General features: G+C 58.0%; 1 protein-coding gene across 1 annotated transcript; it reads right to left on the bottom strand.

Moving 5' to 3' along the window:
- Positions 1-212: 212 nt before the first annotated feature.
- Positions 213-3,281, bottom strand: CCDC188 (coiled-coil domain containing 188). The gene is made up of 10 exons (XM_039872923.1): positions 3,251-3,281; positions 2,855-2,964; positions 2,538-2,645; positions 2,272-2,433; positions 2,085-2,141; positions 1,932-1,991; positions 1,755-1,819; positions 1,505-1,562; positions 1,266-1,315; positions 213-1,176 (listed from the first exon to the last, which is right to left on the bottom strand). Exons 1-10 carry the CDS (start codon positions 3,279-3,281, stop codon positions 990-992), a joined length of 888 nt encoding a protein of 295 aa, XP_039728857.1. The 3' UTR covers positions 213-989.
- Between the last annotated feature and the right edge of the window lie 11,399 nt (positions 3,282-14,680).

Here is a 14,680-nt window from a genome sequence, read left to right as displayed (position 1 = left end):
AGCTGTCCAGGCCCCGCCAGGGTGGGGAGAGACCTGGCCGCCCAGGGTGGTTCGCCGGCTCTGCCCGGGCCTTGCCCAGGCAGTCTTCACTCCTTCACTCTGAGATGTCCGCTTGGGGAGCTCTAGGCCCTGCCGCCCACAGCCCTGCATTCTCCAGCCAGTTGGGCCTGGCCACCCCCAGCAGCTCTCTTTCTCCCATTTGGGGGCGAACAAGCCACAAGGCTATTCTCTATGTTCTAAAAGGTATTCCTTGCCCCAATTTAATATCCTAAATAAAAGTTTTGGTGTTTACCTCCATGGCTCTGTACACCAACATGGTCCCCTCTCCTCCGAGCCTTGGGACAATGCTGGGAGGCTGGACTGGACAGGGACTCGGGATGGGGAGGGATGTGCGTGGGGCGTGAGGGTGGGGAAGGGTGGGGAATGGTGGCCAGCTGGGTGTGGGGAGGGTAAGGTGGTCTGCCAGATGGAGACAGTGTGTTATGTGAGGGGTATGAGGCCAGAGGGTCAGCAGATTTGGGATGAGAACATGACCCCTGACGAGGGAAGAAGCCTGAGGATCCCGGGTTCTCACTGTCAGTGGGTACTATCCCATGACACCTGCTCAGAGCCCTCCTGCTTAGCTGGGACAGGCTGGGGGCTTTTTGCGTAGGGGCTGCCATCCAGTGGGCTGACGGGGCGTGAGGGCCAAGGTGGGGTTGCCATCCCAAAGGACCCTCCCCCACCCCCACTGCGAGATCAGCCTTAGGATGCAGCAAAGACTTCTGCCCCATTTCCATGGAAACAAGCTCACACACTGTGTGTGTCACCACTATATGTCCAGCCGCAGGCCCAGCCCTCAGGATAGACCCCGCCTCCACCCTTCTCCGTGGCTCCTGGCAGGAAAGGTGCTCGGCAGTGCCGTGGATAGGGGCAGGCGCGGCCGCTGGGCACCTGGGGCCACGTTGGCCGCCTGGCTTCCTCCTCGCTGGGGCCGCTGGGCCTCCGGCCTAGAAGGGCAGGAAGTCGTCCACCTCGAGGCGCAGGAACGGGCCCAGCAGGGCCCGGAGCTTCCAGACAGCGGCGCGGCTCAGCAGGGGCGGCACCAGCCCCTCGAAGGGTGCAGGGTCCACCACGTACACGTATGCGGCGGTGCAGGCCAGCAGGGCGCCCAGCAGCAGCCTCAGGGCCAGCAGCCTGCGGGCGGTGGTGGTCAGGGGGCGGGGGTGCCCTCGGGACGGTCCCGGGGGACTGGGCTCTGCCCGCATGCTCACGCAGCCACCTACCAGAGCTGGCTTTTGAGACCCTCGGAACATTCCAGCTGTGGCCTTGCCTTCTGTGGGGGAGGGGTGGGTCAGAGCCTGCCCCGGGCAGGTGTCCTGGCTCTGCACGTTCCAGCTCCCCCTGCCTAGGACCGGTCACCTGGCTCCTGGTGGGGCTCCCGCCCTGGGGCCTCCTTCACTAAAGTCTGCGTCTTCCCTCCCCACGTAGGGCCTGGGAGACTGGGAGAGGGGTAGAGGCTCACCGCTTCGCATGCTGTCTGCTGCTCCTTCCTGGCCTGGGTGCGGCACTGGGCGCGATCCCTGGGGGGAGGGTGACACAGTCAGGGCCACAGGAAGGAGGTGACCAGCTCCCTGCCCCAGCCCAGCACCACTTCTGGTCTGGTGCCATGGAACTGGGGCGGGATTAGGGATTGGTATGCCCCATTTTGACCAGGACATCTGCCCCATCCCAGCTCAGCCAGCCAGACCCCCAAACCTGACCCCGAACATCACCCCAGAATCTCCAGCTGAATGTCTTCCATCTGGTCTAGCACTCCCCGTATGTCCTTCTTGAGGTTCTGGGAGGCAAAGGAGGTAAAGGGTCCTCCACCCCGACTGCCCTGCTCCCCACTCCCTAACTCCACCGAGTTCCTGCCTCCCCCTTTTCAATATTGCCCTTCTAGGACCTACCAGGAGCCCAGTGGCCTGGTTGTTCAGGGCCATGTGCACCTCGGCCACACCGTCCCACACCTGATGGGGGGAAGGCTGGGTCATGCCTAGGAAATGTGCCCTGCCACAAGGGTCCCCTAGAGGCTCCCCCACCCCAGGCAGATGGGCACCTACCTCGGTAATGGCCATCTTCTTCCTCTCGAAGGACAATCGGATCTGCTGCAGCTCGTTCTGGGACAGGGGCAGAGTGTGGGCATGGGCAGGGCCAGGGGCTGGTCGCCTCCTCCCTCCTCCATCCACCTGGGACTGCTACACGAAGGACCCCTGCCCCCCAAGCCCCGGCCCGGCTCTGGGTGCCCACCTGGGACTGCTGCACAAAGGACTCTTCCCCCTGGCACACCTCCTGCCGTAGAAGCTGCAAAGGTGCCCTGTCCTCCAGTGGCCGGGTACCGACCTGCTCAGGGGACTGCAGAAGGGCCCCTGGGTCAGTCCCAAGGTGATGGGCAGCATCGTTGGTCCTGGACTACTTGGGAGGGGGGCGTGGGGGGTGTGGTGCGTGAAGTCGCAGGGTCATTCCTGACAGCCGCCTGAGGTCTTGCTGGGGCCGGGCTGCAGCCTTGCACTTACCCAGGCCAGGGCTGTGCAGCTTGAGTGTTCCTGGCACAGGGGCAGGAACTGCTGCCCTGGCCCCAGAAGGGCCCCCAGCTGCTCCCGCAGGTCCTGGTTCTGCCTTTTCTGGGGGGGGGGGGGGGGGGGCAGAGAGAAAGGACCGCCTGTCACAGCTGCTTCTTGGGCAAGATACTGAGGCAGCCAGGGCTGGGGCAGGGGCTTCAGGGCAGAGGAAAAGGGGGGTGGGGCTTGGGAGGTCCAGGAACAGCTGCGAGCCCATTCTACAGACTGGTGGAGAGCCTGGGCGCAGGTCCGGCAGTAGGCGCCTAACTTACCAGATTCTGGTTCTCCTGCTCTAGTTGGAGAAAGGACTGTTCTGCAGGCCCCAGGGGTACGCTCTGGAGCTGGGAGGGGGCTGCCCTGAGTGAGGTCGGGGTTCCTGCTCCTGGTGGGCACGGGCAGGGTCTGGGCCCTGAGCCGGAGGCTCCCCGCTGCCTGGGTGCCCCCTGCTCTCTTCCTGAGTGCAGGGACCAGCCCCACCCCGGGCCTGCCTCCATCTGCCCTTGTCTCACCCCTACTGGGTCTCTCTGTCTCTGTCGCTGCATTTCTCCCTCTTCGTTTGCAATAAAGCTCCCGGGTACCTCAGTTCCTACCCTGGGCCCCCCACCCCCTGCCCCCGAGGCTGGAAAAGCCCTGGTTGACTCCACTGAGTGCGTGGAGCTGAGAGGCACCAGGCAGGGCCACCTTACGAACCCCTGGCATGGTGGGTCTAGGCACCCTCCGTGGCCACCTGAAGTTGAGGGTTGGGGGCACGGGGGGTGGGAGTGGCCACAAGTTCCCAGGGTTTTTGGCCCCTCCATACCTCCCTGTAACCCCTTCCTAACCCCAGGTCCAGGCTCTGGTCTGGCCTGACCTGCCGCCCTCTTACTGAAGGCCCTTCGGGTGTCATGGTTCACAGGTCCGACTCAGGGGCTCCTGTCACAAAGGCCTGGGCACAACCGGGGAGGTCATAATGGACCCGGGTGGTGGCTGGAGCAGGGCTGGTGGGGCCCCTCTCCACCCCACCCACCTCACGCGCCTTAGCTATTTTCTTAAAATGTCAAACACATAATGCAGACACACGGTTAAAGCAAAATTAAACAACGAGATGTCCAGTGTGATCCTCCCTCCCTCGTCGGTCCTCCCCTCCCAGCTCCCCCGTTAGCTGGTCATTAAGATCCTTCTGGGATGAGCAGGGAAGGTTAGGCCTGGAGCCCAGCTTAGACATCAGCTGCCCCTTGGAACTGCCTAGCCGGCCAGAGGAGGAAGGAGCCTCCGGGCCCTCCCTTGGCCTTGGCCCAGTCATTCCTCTCTGGAATCTCATGGGTCTCAGGATGTGCTCAGCTGAGGGTACAGCTCCGGGGGGCACTCAAGGTGGGGGCCAAGGAAGGCTTCCTGGAGGATTCCGAGATGAGGCAGCCATGGGAGAGGGGTGGGGCAAAGGCCCTGGGCAGCTGGTGTAGAGAAAAGGGTAGGGTAGGGACCAGCTAATGGGGGAGCTGGGAGGGGAGGACCGACGAGGGAGGGAGGATCACACTGGACATCTCGTTGTTTAATTTTGCTTTAACCGTGTGTCTGCATTATGTGTTTGACATTTTAAGAAAATAGCTAAGGCGCGTGAGGTGGGTGGGGTGGAGACCCACCACCTCACCCTTGTCTTGTACTCTGTGTCCCCCGAGCCTGCCAAGTGCCAGTAAATGCCCAGAATATCACCTGGAGAGAGAGAGGTGGCCTTCGTGGAGACTGGTGATTCCTCCTGTAGAAAAAGCAAGGACAGAAACAGTAACACAAGCAAACTGCTGGAAGCGAGGTGGGGAGGGTTCATGTCTCACCATGGCACACAGGCCAGGCTGAGAGGGCCAAAGACAGGGGCGATCCCAGACTGGGTCGGAGGAGGTTCCTGGGGCACCTGAATGACACAAGAGCCTTGGTTCCACCATCGGATCCTCCCACTACCTGTGACTCTGGGAAGCCTCCCTTCCCAGCCTGTGAACTTGGAGCTTCCTGCTGTGCCCACACCTTTTACACAGTTTGCGTCCCTTGCGTGCTGGAGGCTCAAGCCCAGCCCTGAAGACCCCACTTCCCTGAAACCTTCCTTCCTCACCTCCTCCCTGTGGCTCTGAGCTTGAGAATGCCCCAAAGGATAGGGGCGCTCTCAGAGGGAGCGAGGGTGCCACCGATCCAGTCTGCTGTGGCATTTCCACGAAGGGGGACAGATAGGCTAATGTATGCAAAGCACCCGGCAAATCAGGGTTCTGCTTTGGGTCAGGTGGGTCTGCATCTATTTGAGCTCTAGGATAGGGACCTGCAGAGGCCAGAATTCCTGGCCAAGGGTGGAAGGCAGGGCTCTAAGAATAGAGTGGGAAACACCAGGCCGTGGCCCCCCGTTTGCCAAGTTGCCATGGCAGCTGCTTCCTGCCCAAGTTTCCATGACACCCAGTGGCCCCAGGCCCTCTGAGCAGAGATCAGGCTGGGAAGGGACACGAGGCCCACCCCTTCCTGCCCTGAACCAGGCATGCCTGCTTTGACTCACTGCGGCCTCAAAATTCAATGTCCCGCACTCATTTAAAGGTTGAAAAACAGATGCAGAACAGATGGAACTCGGAGTCCCTTGGCCAGTTGCAGCCCCTCAGGAAGAGTCCTATCTCTGTGCCCCAAACCTGGGCCCCTGGCCCAAACACTCTGCTTCCAGCCCTCAGAGCCGCCTTGAAGATTGAAGTGGCTCGGGATTCTCCCCCTTACCTGGGCCTTCAGGTCATTCTTAGCCCCTCACCTCCTTGCCAGGGCCTGGGGGCTGAGCTGTCCTTTTTCTCTGAGTGTGTAGCAGTCAGAGATGACCTGCAGCTGGGGCTCACGGGGCTCCGAGGGTGGTCTAGCATCTCCCTGGTGCTCTTAGACTCAGAGCTGGAAGGACAAATGTATCTGCTGGGTGTGGCTGTGTGATGGATGGGGTGTCCTGGAGAGTGACTGCCATACCCCAGGGCCAGAGGGCAGGCATGATCTTGGTGGGTGGACACATCTGCTGAGTGCAAGGTGGCTCCCCTTCCCTCCCCAGACTGTGGGGCAGCCCTGTAGGATAGGCCTTGGGAATGGGGTGCAGGTAAAGGTCAGAGGAGGATATTGGGGGGGCTGGACTGTGAGGTCTTCCCAGGGTGATCCTATTTCAGAGGCTGAGGCTCAGATGATGGTGGGGTGTGCTCCTGTGTCTGCTTTATCCCCGGTGTGGTCTAGCAGCTCCGAGGGCATGGGTCATGCCAGGCCACTTGTCTCCCCTTCCTGGGTGACTCTGGACACCCACTGTTCACATTTTTTATTTAAGAATTGGAGAGATAATAAGAGTGTCAGGAAAATCCTCTCAGGGATGGACGGCTCCAATAAATTTCCGTCGGCTGGTATGTTGGAGACTCCAGGCTGGAAGGCGAACTTGCTGGGAACTGCTGGGGCTCCTGTATTCTAGGGTGCATGAATTAAATGTGCCTGGGCCCGAGAACCCCCCCAAGAATCCCTCCCAGCTAGGCTCACCTCCATCCAGTCCCTCCACGCCCATCTGTTCCTGCTAGCCAGACAGGAGTGCCGGGGGAGCCAGCACCGCCAGAGTGCCTAATGATCAGTGCCAGGGTTAAAAGTCACCTTGCCAGGTCCTTACTGGGCACAGAATCTAGGACATCTGCCCACCTTGCTCCCTGTCCTCTGCTCTCATCCGGCTCCTGCTGGGAGTGGCCAGTGCTAGGCCATGAACACCTGGGGCCTAGGCATCTGTGTTGTAGCCAAGCAATGGGCCCAAAAGGGGTTGAATTAGAGACTAGGGTTTGCTGAGGAGCCAATACTTCGATTGGCCACAGGCCTGGCTCCCGTCCTAGTATCATTACTCTGTGCCAGGGCTCTCCTTCCCTCTGAAGGACTGCCTGCCCGCTCTTGGCAAGCCAAGATGTGGGTCCCAGGATCAACCACCAGATGGCGCCACAACCCTGCAAAAGACCCCATGCGCCTGCCGGCTTCTGAGTGGAGGAGCCAGAGGTGGGTCCAGCCGGGCTGAAATATCCTGCAAGGTAGGAGGAACAATGCTGGGAGTCTGGGAGAAGCTCCCGCCCCAGTTTGATCTGTGGTTCCGTGGGAGCCTAGGCCAGCAGCTGGCTAGCCGTGGGCATCGGAAAGTGCCTTGTTAGTTTCACTCCTACTATTTACACTGAAATAAATTACCGACCTGCCCTGGCACCCCCTCAGGGGCCTCCTGCCTATTCCCTCCTAAGGGTCTGGGGCTCCACTCTGGGGGCCTTCCCCAGCATGGAACCCTGGAGGCAGGCCTGGGCTTGCCCCATGTTGCCTCGTTTGTTAGTGGGCAGCTGGCATGAGGAGGTTTCACTATTGGGTCCTTTGTTTGCACGTAGCCTGCAAACACAGCAAACTCAGTCCAAAGTTTGGGTCAGCTCTCTCTCCCACCCAAAGGCCACCCGCTCGCCCACCCAGCATAAGGCATGTTAACTTACCCACTAGCTGATGTGACCACCACACCCACCAACCAACTAGCTTACAAATTTACTGACCATTCAAACAACTGGCCACCTATTCCCCCTCCCTGCAGACGTGGCAGCTGCTCTCCCCAGAGCCTCTCAGTGCCTGATCCTGAGATGCCACAAGACCTTTGAGTGCCCTGCCTGGCCTGCTGGCCACTTGGCTCCCTGGGGGTCCGCTTTGCTTGGTAGGAGAGGGACGGGTGGGTAACTCTCTCTTTCCACCTGTCTGCTCACCGCTCTCCCTCCCTCACCTTCTTTCTCCCTCTGGCCTCAGGCCTGGCTTTCTGGGGAGACAGCTGGGATGCCAGCTGGCTCCGACCCACCACCCACACCATCAGCTAACTACCCAGCAGAGGAGCCTGCCACCCACCCACGGCCCAAGTGTGGCTGACTGAGGACCCCTTGAGCCAATGCTGCCCACTCAGGGCTTCAGCGGAGCCGCCAGGCACCTCCTGAGAGGCAGCAAGGAATTCGTCTTAATAAGGCCCAAAGAAGATCAAGGACAGTGTCACCTTGCGCCCATGTGCCCTGAATGCCCACCATATGAGGGAGACAGTTAATCTCAAAACTGGGTGCAAGTTATAAAAATGGTCATTTTTTGGAGATTCGATAATGTGTCTTCACTGTTACCCTCGATGATCAAGGAAATAATTTCTAAAGAAAGGCTGTGAGACAATAAGAATCAGAAGAAGGATTAGAGCTATGTCTGCTAGGGCCTGAGTGGCCTGGCCTCAGTCTTCCTGCCCAAGATGGGCCCAGGGGCAGGAAGTGAGTGCCTGTGGCCGCCAGAGATGCCTACTTCCCCACCCCAGCGCCCGGGGCTGGCCACAGTCAGTCTCCTGAGGCCTCTGCAGGAAACAAGGGTGGGTTCCTTGTGAGGTTCGGATCTGATTTTTCCCCGAGCAGTGTCTTGGCTCTAAATAACGTCTCTAGGAATAACAGCGCTGGCAGACAACAGCACCGGGTGATTGGAAAAGGTTTTATGGCCCTGAGGGTGAAATTGAACTGGCATCCGGATGTGAATTTCCTAGATGGGATTTTTCCTTCCTGGCAAAGGGGTACGTTTCATACTAATTACAGCAGCAGCTACTTGGAGCTCATCACTCGCAGCCATGCCTGCATGCAGAGGCACTGTCTGGCCCGCAGGGCCTGGAGGTTGTGGCTGGGGTCACTGCCAGGCCCTCTTATCTTAACAGACCCTGACACTGGTCCTGGGGGGAGGTGACCCCACCCAACCAGAGGCCAGGGAGAAAGAAGAAGCCTCGAGGGAAGGAGGGGCTGGCCTGGCTGGGTCACACCAGGGAGGGGGCCTGGAAGGACACCCCCAGGCTGAGGATAGGAAGTCTTCCTGGCACCTGTACCCACAAGGCCCCAATCAGCAGACTCAGGGGTCGAGTGTGACCTACCCTGTGGCAGAGGCTGGGGTCCTGGGCTGAGCTGAGAAGTTGGCCTTGGATCTGGTTCTCCTGCCCCTGAAAGACGTTTTCTACCCAACTCTGAGCTGCCCAGGGCGCAGCCATGCTGGGCAGGAGCAGCCCCTGCCTCCAGCAGGACTATGCATGCCACCCTGCTCCAGGGGCCTTCGAGGCTCAAGGTTCTGCCTTAGAATAAGGCCAGGGAAACCCTGGAGGAAGTAGTCATGGTAGACCCCTTGGGCTGGGTTGGGGTCTGCAGAGGGAATATGATGCCCCCACTACCTACCAAAGGCAGGTTGTTCTTATAGGCCAGCAGCTCCCTATCTCCCATCACAGGGACACTGACCATCAACGTGGACCCCTCTCCTTTCTGCCCACTGCTTCCCGGGGGTGGAGGCAGCTGCCTCATCAGCCATTTTCCAGGTGAGGACACAAATTCAGAGAGGTGAAAGGCTTGTCTGGGGTCACACAGCAGATGAGCAACAGAGCAGGCAAGTCATGGGCCTGGGGATATCCAGAGCCATCCCCTCCTGCCAGGGGCTGAATTGTGACCATGTCCAGGCATCCAGGAGCAGTGGCCAGAACCTGGCTGACAGTTGGGGGCTGGGCCAGGGGTGAGGCGGTATTAATAGCTTTGTAGCTGTTGCCCTGGGGGACATGGGGGGGCATCAATCCTGGGAAGAGGTAGGGCAAGCCCTCCCTGCTCTGTCCCTCCAGAACCACAGCGTGACCCCACCTATCACTCATGATCCTGACAGGAGGGGAACGATGCCCAGAATCCTTAAAGGGGACTTTTCTGAGTAATTACCTTCAATTCACTTGCAATAAATGCTAGGCTATTTTTTCCTTTTCCAATAATTAAACTTATTTATTTTTAACTAAGATTAAATGTTCTCTGTGAGGTCAAGTCTGGTTAAGACTCTCCCAGGGACAGCCCACCAGGCAGTGACGGGGCAGCAAAGACATTGCTTATCTAGGAAACTCTGGGTCCTGGAGAATCAGTTTTTATTATCACTGCTATCACCATGACCATTATTACCATCACCTCCATCATCACTACCCGCTTGCCCCCACTCCCCACCACCAGCACCATCCCCACCTCTGTCACCTCCACCTCCACCTCCCTCCACCATCACTACGATCACGTCTCTGGCACTGCCTGGCAGGACTTCTCCCTCATGAGTGTGTCTTGGGCCCTGGGCGTGACCCAACTCTCTCTCCAGCTCCTCATATGGCCCCCAAACACTAGACTAGTAGAGCGGCCCACTCCCCAGTGTTCACATCCAATCTTATGCCTGCTGGCTTCTCCAAGGCGCACAGGTTGGGGTATGCCCTGACATTGAGGCCAACTGGGAGGACTGCACTGGGGAGACTGCAAGGTACGTACCACGTGACAGGTACCTACCGATGGCCCAGCTGTCCCTAAGTAAACCTCCAATTGCCTGCTCTAGGCCCATGTGAACCCACAGAGCTCACTGACCGCTCGGCCCCGCTGCAGTCTCCAGTGTCCCCAGGAGCTCTGGCTTCATCCTGGTGACCATCAGACGCAGGAGGATATACCAGGAGCCACTCTCCTGGTGTGCATGGGCCAGCTATGAGGACAGGACAGCAGTGCTGGTGGGTGACTAGGGCTGGGAATCCCTGGGAGGGAGACACAGCTGGCAGTGTGGGGTAACATTATGTGACACCACAGTGGGTGCAAGCTCCCTGCTCACTTCTCGCTATTTTCAGGAAGTTGACCCAGTAAGTTCGCCCTGTCAACACGAGACCCCTCTTACCTGGCAGCACTCTACGGCCCTTCCTGGGCATCATACTGCTTCGCCCTCATAGCCTGCTTTGCAGAGGGCATCTGTGTCATCCCCGCCTCACAAATGAGCAGACTGAGGCTCAGAGACAGGAGACTGGTATAGACAGGTTCTTGTCACTTTGCCCAGTGGCAAGCTCTGCATGGTTGAGGGTCACCCGGTCATTTCTGCTGAGCACATGGCCCTGACCCCAAGCCTGCAGGGTGGTCGGAGTGAGCTTGCCTTACCCCAGGCAGGAGAGAATATATAGAGATGCATTAAACTTCTCTCGTGTTTGAGAAATATTATTAACAATTAAAAATCTTAAATCTTGGTGTCATTCCCAATGGCCAGATAATTAATACAAGAGCAGATAATAGCAGATAACTTACTGATTAATAACTACACTTAGTAGTTTTCAAAGTAATTGAAATAAAGAGAGAGTGAAATGAAAACTCATCGAAATTTCTGATGCCCTACACAGCGTAGGCATCTTGGTGTGGGGGTGAGGTGCCAGGAGCCCCGGTAGAGGTAGGATTTGGGGACCTGCTGCCATTCACATGAGTCATTTTTTTCTGATCCTGGTTCCTGGCCCCGCCTGGCCAGACCCTCAACTGGCACCTCATCTTGGCTTCTGAGCTCATCATAGCTTCTAGAGCCCTCAAAGTCACCTTGTCCTCTATCTGGGGTCAGTGCTGTTCCTGTGCAGCCTGCCACAGGCAATGATGGGCCCTGGTGCCTGATCGTGGCCAGGCAGTTGGCTACTTAAATTGCTCTTCCAGCTTTTTTGAGAGTTTAAAGTTTTTCAAAGCATAAGATTTAAAAAAGATGGCAGTTGGAGAGGCAAAGGGGCGAAGGTGGAAGCTCCAGGTGTAGGCCAGGCAGGGTAACTGCGTCGCTCAGAGCACATGGTTGCCATGGGCGATGGGCAAGGGAGGTGGGGTCCCTGCCTTTGTTTCTCTGTCTCCCACTTTGAAAAGCACCACCTCCCACATCACCCCTATTCCAAGAACACATCCAGATGGGTAAACTGAGGCCCTGAGAGGGTCGGTATTGCCCAAGGTCTGGAAGGCAAGAAGTTGGCCCCTGACACACCTCCCCCAGGCCCCACAGTGCAGGTCCTCAGGTCCAGACCTTCTTGACCTCCTATCCTGGGTCACTGCTCTGGGAATGTCCCTTGGTCAGTACTCCCTAGTTAGCCTGTCACAGTTCTCAGTTGTGAGGTCAGAGGCTCTGAGTCCATTAGCAGGATCCTCTTAGCCTAATTGCTCATTAAGACTCCTGCTCGGGGCCTGCCTTTCCTCCTCCTGTGCCTGACAAATGTTCTTCCTGGCACAGGAGTTGGCTGTCCACCCATGCGAGTGCCTATCTGCCTTGGCCCTGACCCTGCGGGCCACACAGCGAGGTAGGTGGCTCTACCCACTGCCTGCCTTCCCTGCTTCCTTGTATTGACCCAGGAGGGGCTGGTGATCTCTGCAGGGCGGGGTGCTCCCCAGGATACACCTCAACCACCAGAGCCAGGAGCAGACAGAAACAGGCTTCCCGGGCAGCTGGAAGGGGCCTGGTCCCAGTCTCTGCTCTGTATTTGGGGCTGCCCACCCCCAAGCCTCAATTTCTTCATTTGTAAAGTGGGTTTGGCCACTGCCATTGGGTGTTGGGGTCCTCGGGGTCCAAGCCATTTCTGAGGGCCGCCTCCACGTGGTCCCTGGGGTTGGGGAGCTGGGTGGGTCCCCTGGCCGCTGTTTCCATCTGACCGTGCAACTCCAAGTCCCACCTTGGGGCCCAGAGTTGGAGCAGAGAAGCTGGGAAGTGCTGTGTGCTCAGCTGGCCTTGCCTCAGAAGGGGCAGCGGGGAGACAGTGAGAGACAGGGCAGAGTCCTCTTTGGGCAGAAGGCCCAGGCCATGAGCCGTCCTTATGCAAACACAGTTGCTGCAGTAAGTGACTGAGCCGTGGACCCCAACTTTCCTCTTCCGAGGCTGGGGAGGGTCCTGTCCATGACAGTCCTCTGAAGGTGGGGCAGGTAGACTCACCGGAGGCACTCAGGCTCAGCCGGGGGCTGTGGTGGAGTGGGGAGCCCTGGACCATGGCACTTACTGCCCTTCAGCCTCTGCCTAGGACACCACTGGGGTCCTCGGCACCCAGGGGCCCACCCACTTGTAGCCTGGCAGACTCTGCTGAGGGCTAGACTATTCTCCCATTAGTCCTCATGGATTCGGGGTGAGACCAGGTAGTTTATTAGTCTGCCTAATTAGGCCTCTTCATCAATAATACATTTCTGCTAATGACTTTTTCTCTTTTGTGACATTAAACCTGTCCATGGGCTGTTGGGTGGTGGGAGGCAGCTAGGGCGGCTGATGAGCCCTGGGGTCCTCAGGAATGAGGGAGTTCTGAGGGGCTGGGTGGGGAGCCTCGTGTAGGGTCCCCAGCTCCTGGCATTGTCATGAGAAGCTCTGGAGAGTGGGCAGGGGTTGTGGCCTGGTTCAGAAGACAGCTAGATGGGGACTGGGCAGGGAGACCTCACGGGCCCTTTGAGTCCTGTGGTTAGTGGGCATGGTTGGGATAGTACAGGGGTGGCCCAAGCCCTGGGGTCAGAAGCCTAGGGATGGTGGAAATGTTAGAGGACAAGGTTTGGTGGAAAGTAGCCTTCTTTGGGGTAACCCCATGAAGTGACAGAGAAGTAATGTAGCAACACTTCCTACAGGGTGGGGCCTGGGCCACTGGGGGGCGTTATTGCCCTATTTTACACATGAGGAAACTGGAGTGGGGAGGGAAGTGGCCCAGAACCATCTCAGATCCAGACCGGGAAGTGGGTACTGGGGAAAGGGCCTGTCCCCAAGCACCAGGCTCTTTCCCAAGGATCCACCTGCGTAGCCGTGTCTGGCCCGTACTCCAGCTAATCCTGCCTCATGGGCTGAGAGTCAGATCTTGTGAGGGCAGAGGACATGGTCAACTCTGGAACTGGTGGGAGAATCTCAGGCCGGAGCCCAAGGACACCCCACTTCTGGGTCAGGCAGACAAGGGTCTAGTTCCCACCATCCCTTCTGCAGCTGGCAGAGGAGAGTCCTCCATCAGGCATGATCATAAAAACTTCTCAGACTTAATTAAAATCAGTCTCCAATTACTCAAACGCTATGATTGGGGTCTTGACCAATGGGGAAAATATGATCATCATTAAGGGAAATGCCAATATTAAGAGTGTTGAGCATCCATCTCGGCCCAGAGCAATCTATACACAGAACCCACTTCCAGACCCTTCAGGGAGGGACAGCCCTGCCACTCTGCCGGGCATCCCTGAATTGTCACCTCCTGGCTGAGTCCCAGGAGCTCACAAAAATGGGGACTGTTGGGAGGCTCTATGGTTTCTGAAAAGTGTGTGTCTCAGGTGGCCAAAGTGGATGCTCCGTGGAGGTGGCCCAAAATCATTGTGTGGCTGGGGTCCTCTCGCTGTTGCAGTGGGGACCCCTGGCTAGGTTTTCCCGGGATCCCTGGCTCTTGCACAATCAACCTGGATGATCAAATGCAGATGAGAAGGGCCTCATGGCCTCGACATAAACCCCTCTCAATCACTTGGATTTTAAGGCCTGGACTCAGCCTGGAGGTCTGTTGGGCAGCAAGTATTTGGTGAGCAGCATCAGACACCTGTACCTCTATGCCTATCGGTTCAGATCCTCGGTTCAGCCTCTGAAGGGGAGCGAGGATGGAAAGCAGGTCACATCAACAGAGGTAGAATGTCAGGGAGGAAGGAGGTGACACTGTGTGTGGACTGAGAGAAGTGGCTTAGATCAGAGAACCTTGGGTCCTGGTCTAGTCTCAGAGTCTTGAGCTTGTCCTGAGGCCAAGGGGCAGCCACACCTGTGAGGTCCCAAGGGCAGGCCTAGGGTGGAAGGAAACCTTGGGAGTAACTGGGACCATGTTGCAAGCCACTTAATCTAGTTTTCTGTTTTTTCTTTAGAGAAACAAATATAAAATCCTCAAATCTCCTGCCCTTGAAAAAATCAAATAAAATGTCTCCCATAAATGCTGCCAACTCTAAACCCTCCTGTGATTCTGTCATGGCAGTGGAGAGGCCTGGGTCCCAGCACAGGCGAGAGGAGGGCGGGAGATGAGGGAGGCTCAGGGGGAGGGAAAACGGAGGGAAGGCTGGCTACGGGGTCTGGGTCCTGTTTCCTGTGTCCACTGTCCCCAGCTGCCCCCTGGGCCTGAGCCCTCGTGCCCACCCAGGGGCAGGGAGAAGCGGTGCTGAGGGTGGTCTGTGCCCACAGTAGGGATCAGGCTTCTCCAAGGTGGGGCCACACTCTGTGGGGAGGGGGTTTGGGCCAGGGCCAGGCTTCCGCTGTAACAGGTCTCCAAGGCTGCTGGGCCTGGAAAAGCAGTGGCGGGGGATCCACCTGAATTCCAACGTGTCTTC

This window comes from Pteropus medius, unplaced genomic scaffold (genome assembly GCF_902729225.1).
Source record: "Pteropus medius unplaced genomic scaffold, Ma_sr-lr_union100, whole genome shotgun sequence".
Lineage (NCBI taxonomy): Eukaryota > Metazoa > Chordata > Mammalia > Chiroptera > Pteropodidae > Pteropus > Pteropus medius.
Note: the sequence above shows the minus strand (reverse complement) of the source record. Positions and strands in the feature narration are given on the sequence as shown.

What these genes read in the sequence shown, in the direction of transcription:
- CCDC188 (XM_039872923.1), bottom strand. Translation starts at nt 3,281, where the DNA reads ATGCCAGGGGTTCGTAAGGTGGCCCTGCCTG. An exon ending in CCTTTGTGCAGCAGTCCCAG is followed by an intron (nt 2,142 to 2,271) that starts GTGGGCACCCAG and finishes CCCCTGTCCCAG; the next exon opens with AACGAGCTGCAGCAGATCCG. An exon ending in ATTCAGCTGGAGATTCTGGG is followed by an intron (nt 1,563 to 1,754) that starts GTGATGTTCGGG and finishes CCCTCCCCCCAG; the next exon opens with GGATCGCGCCCAGTGCCGCA.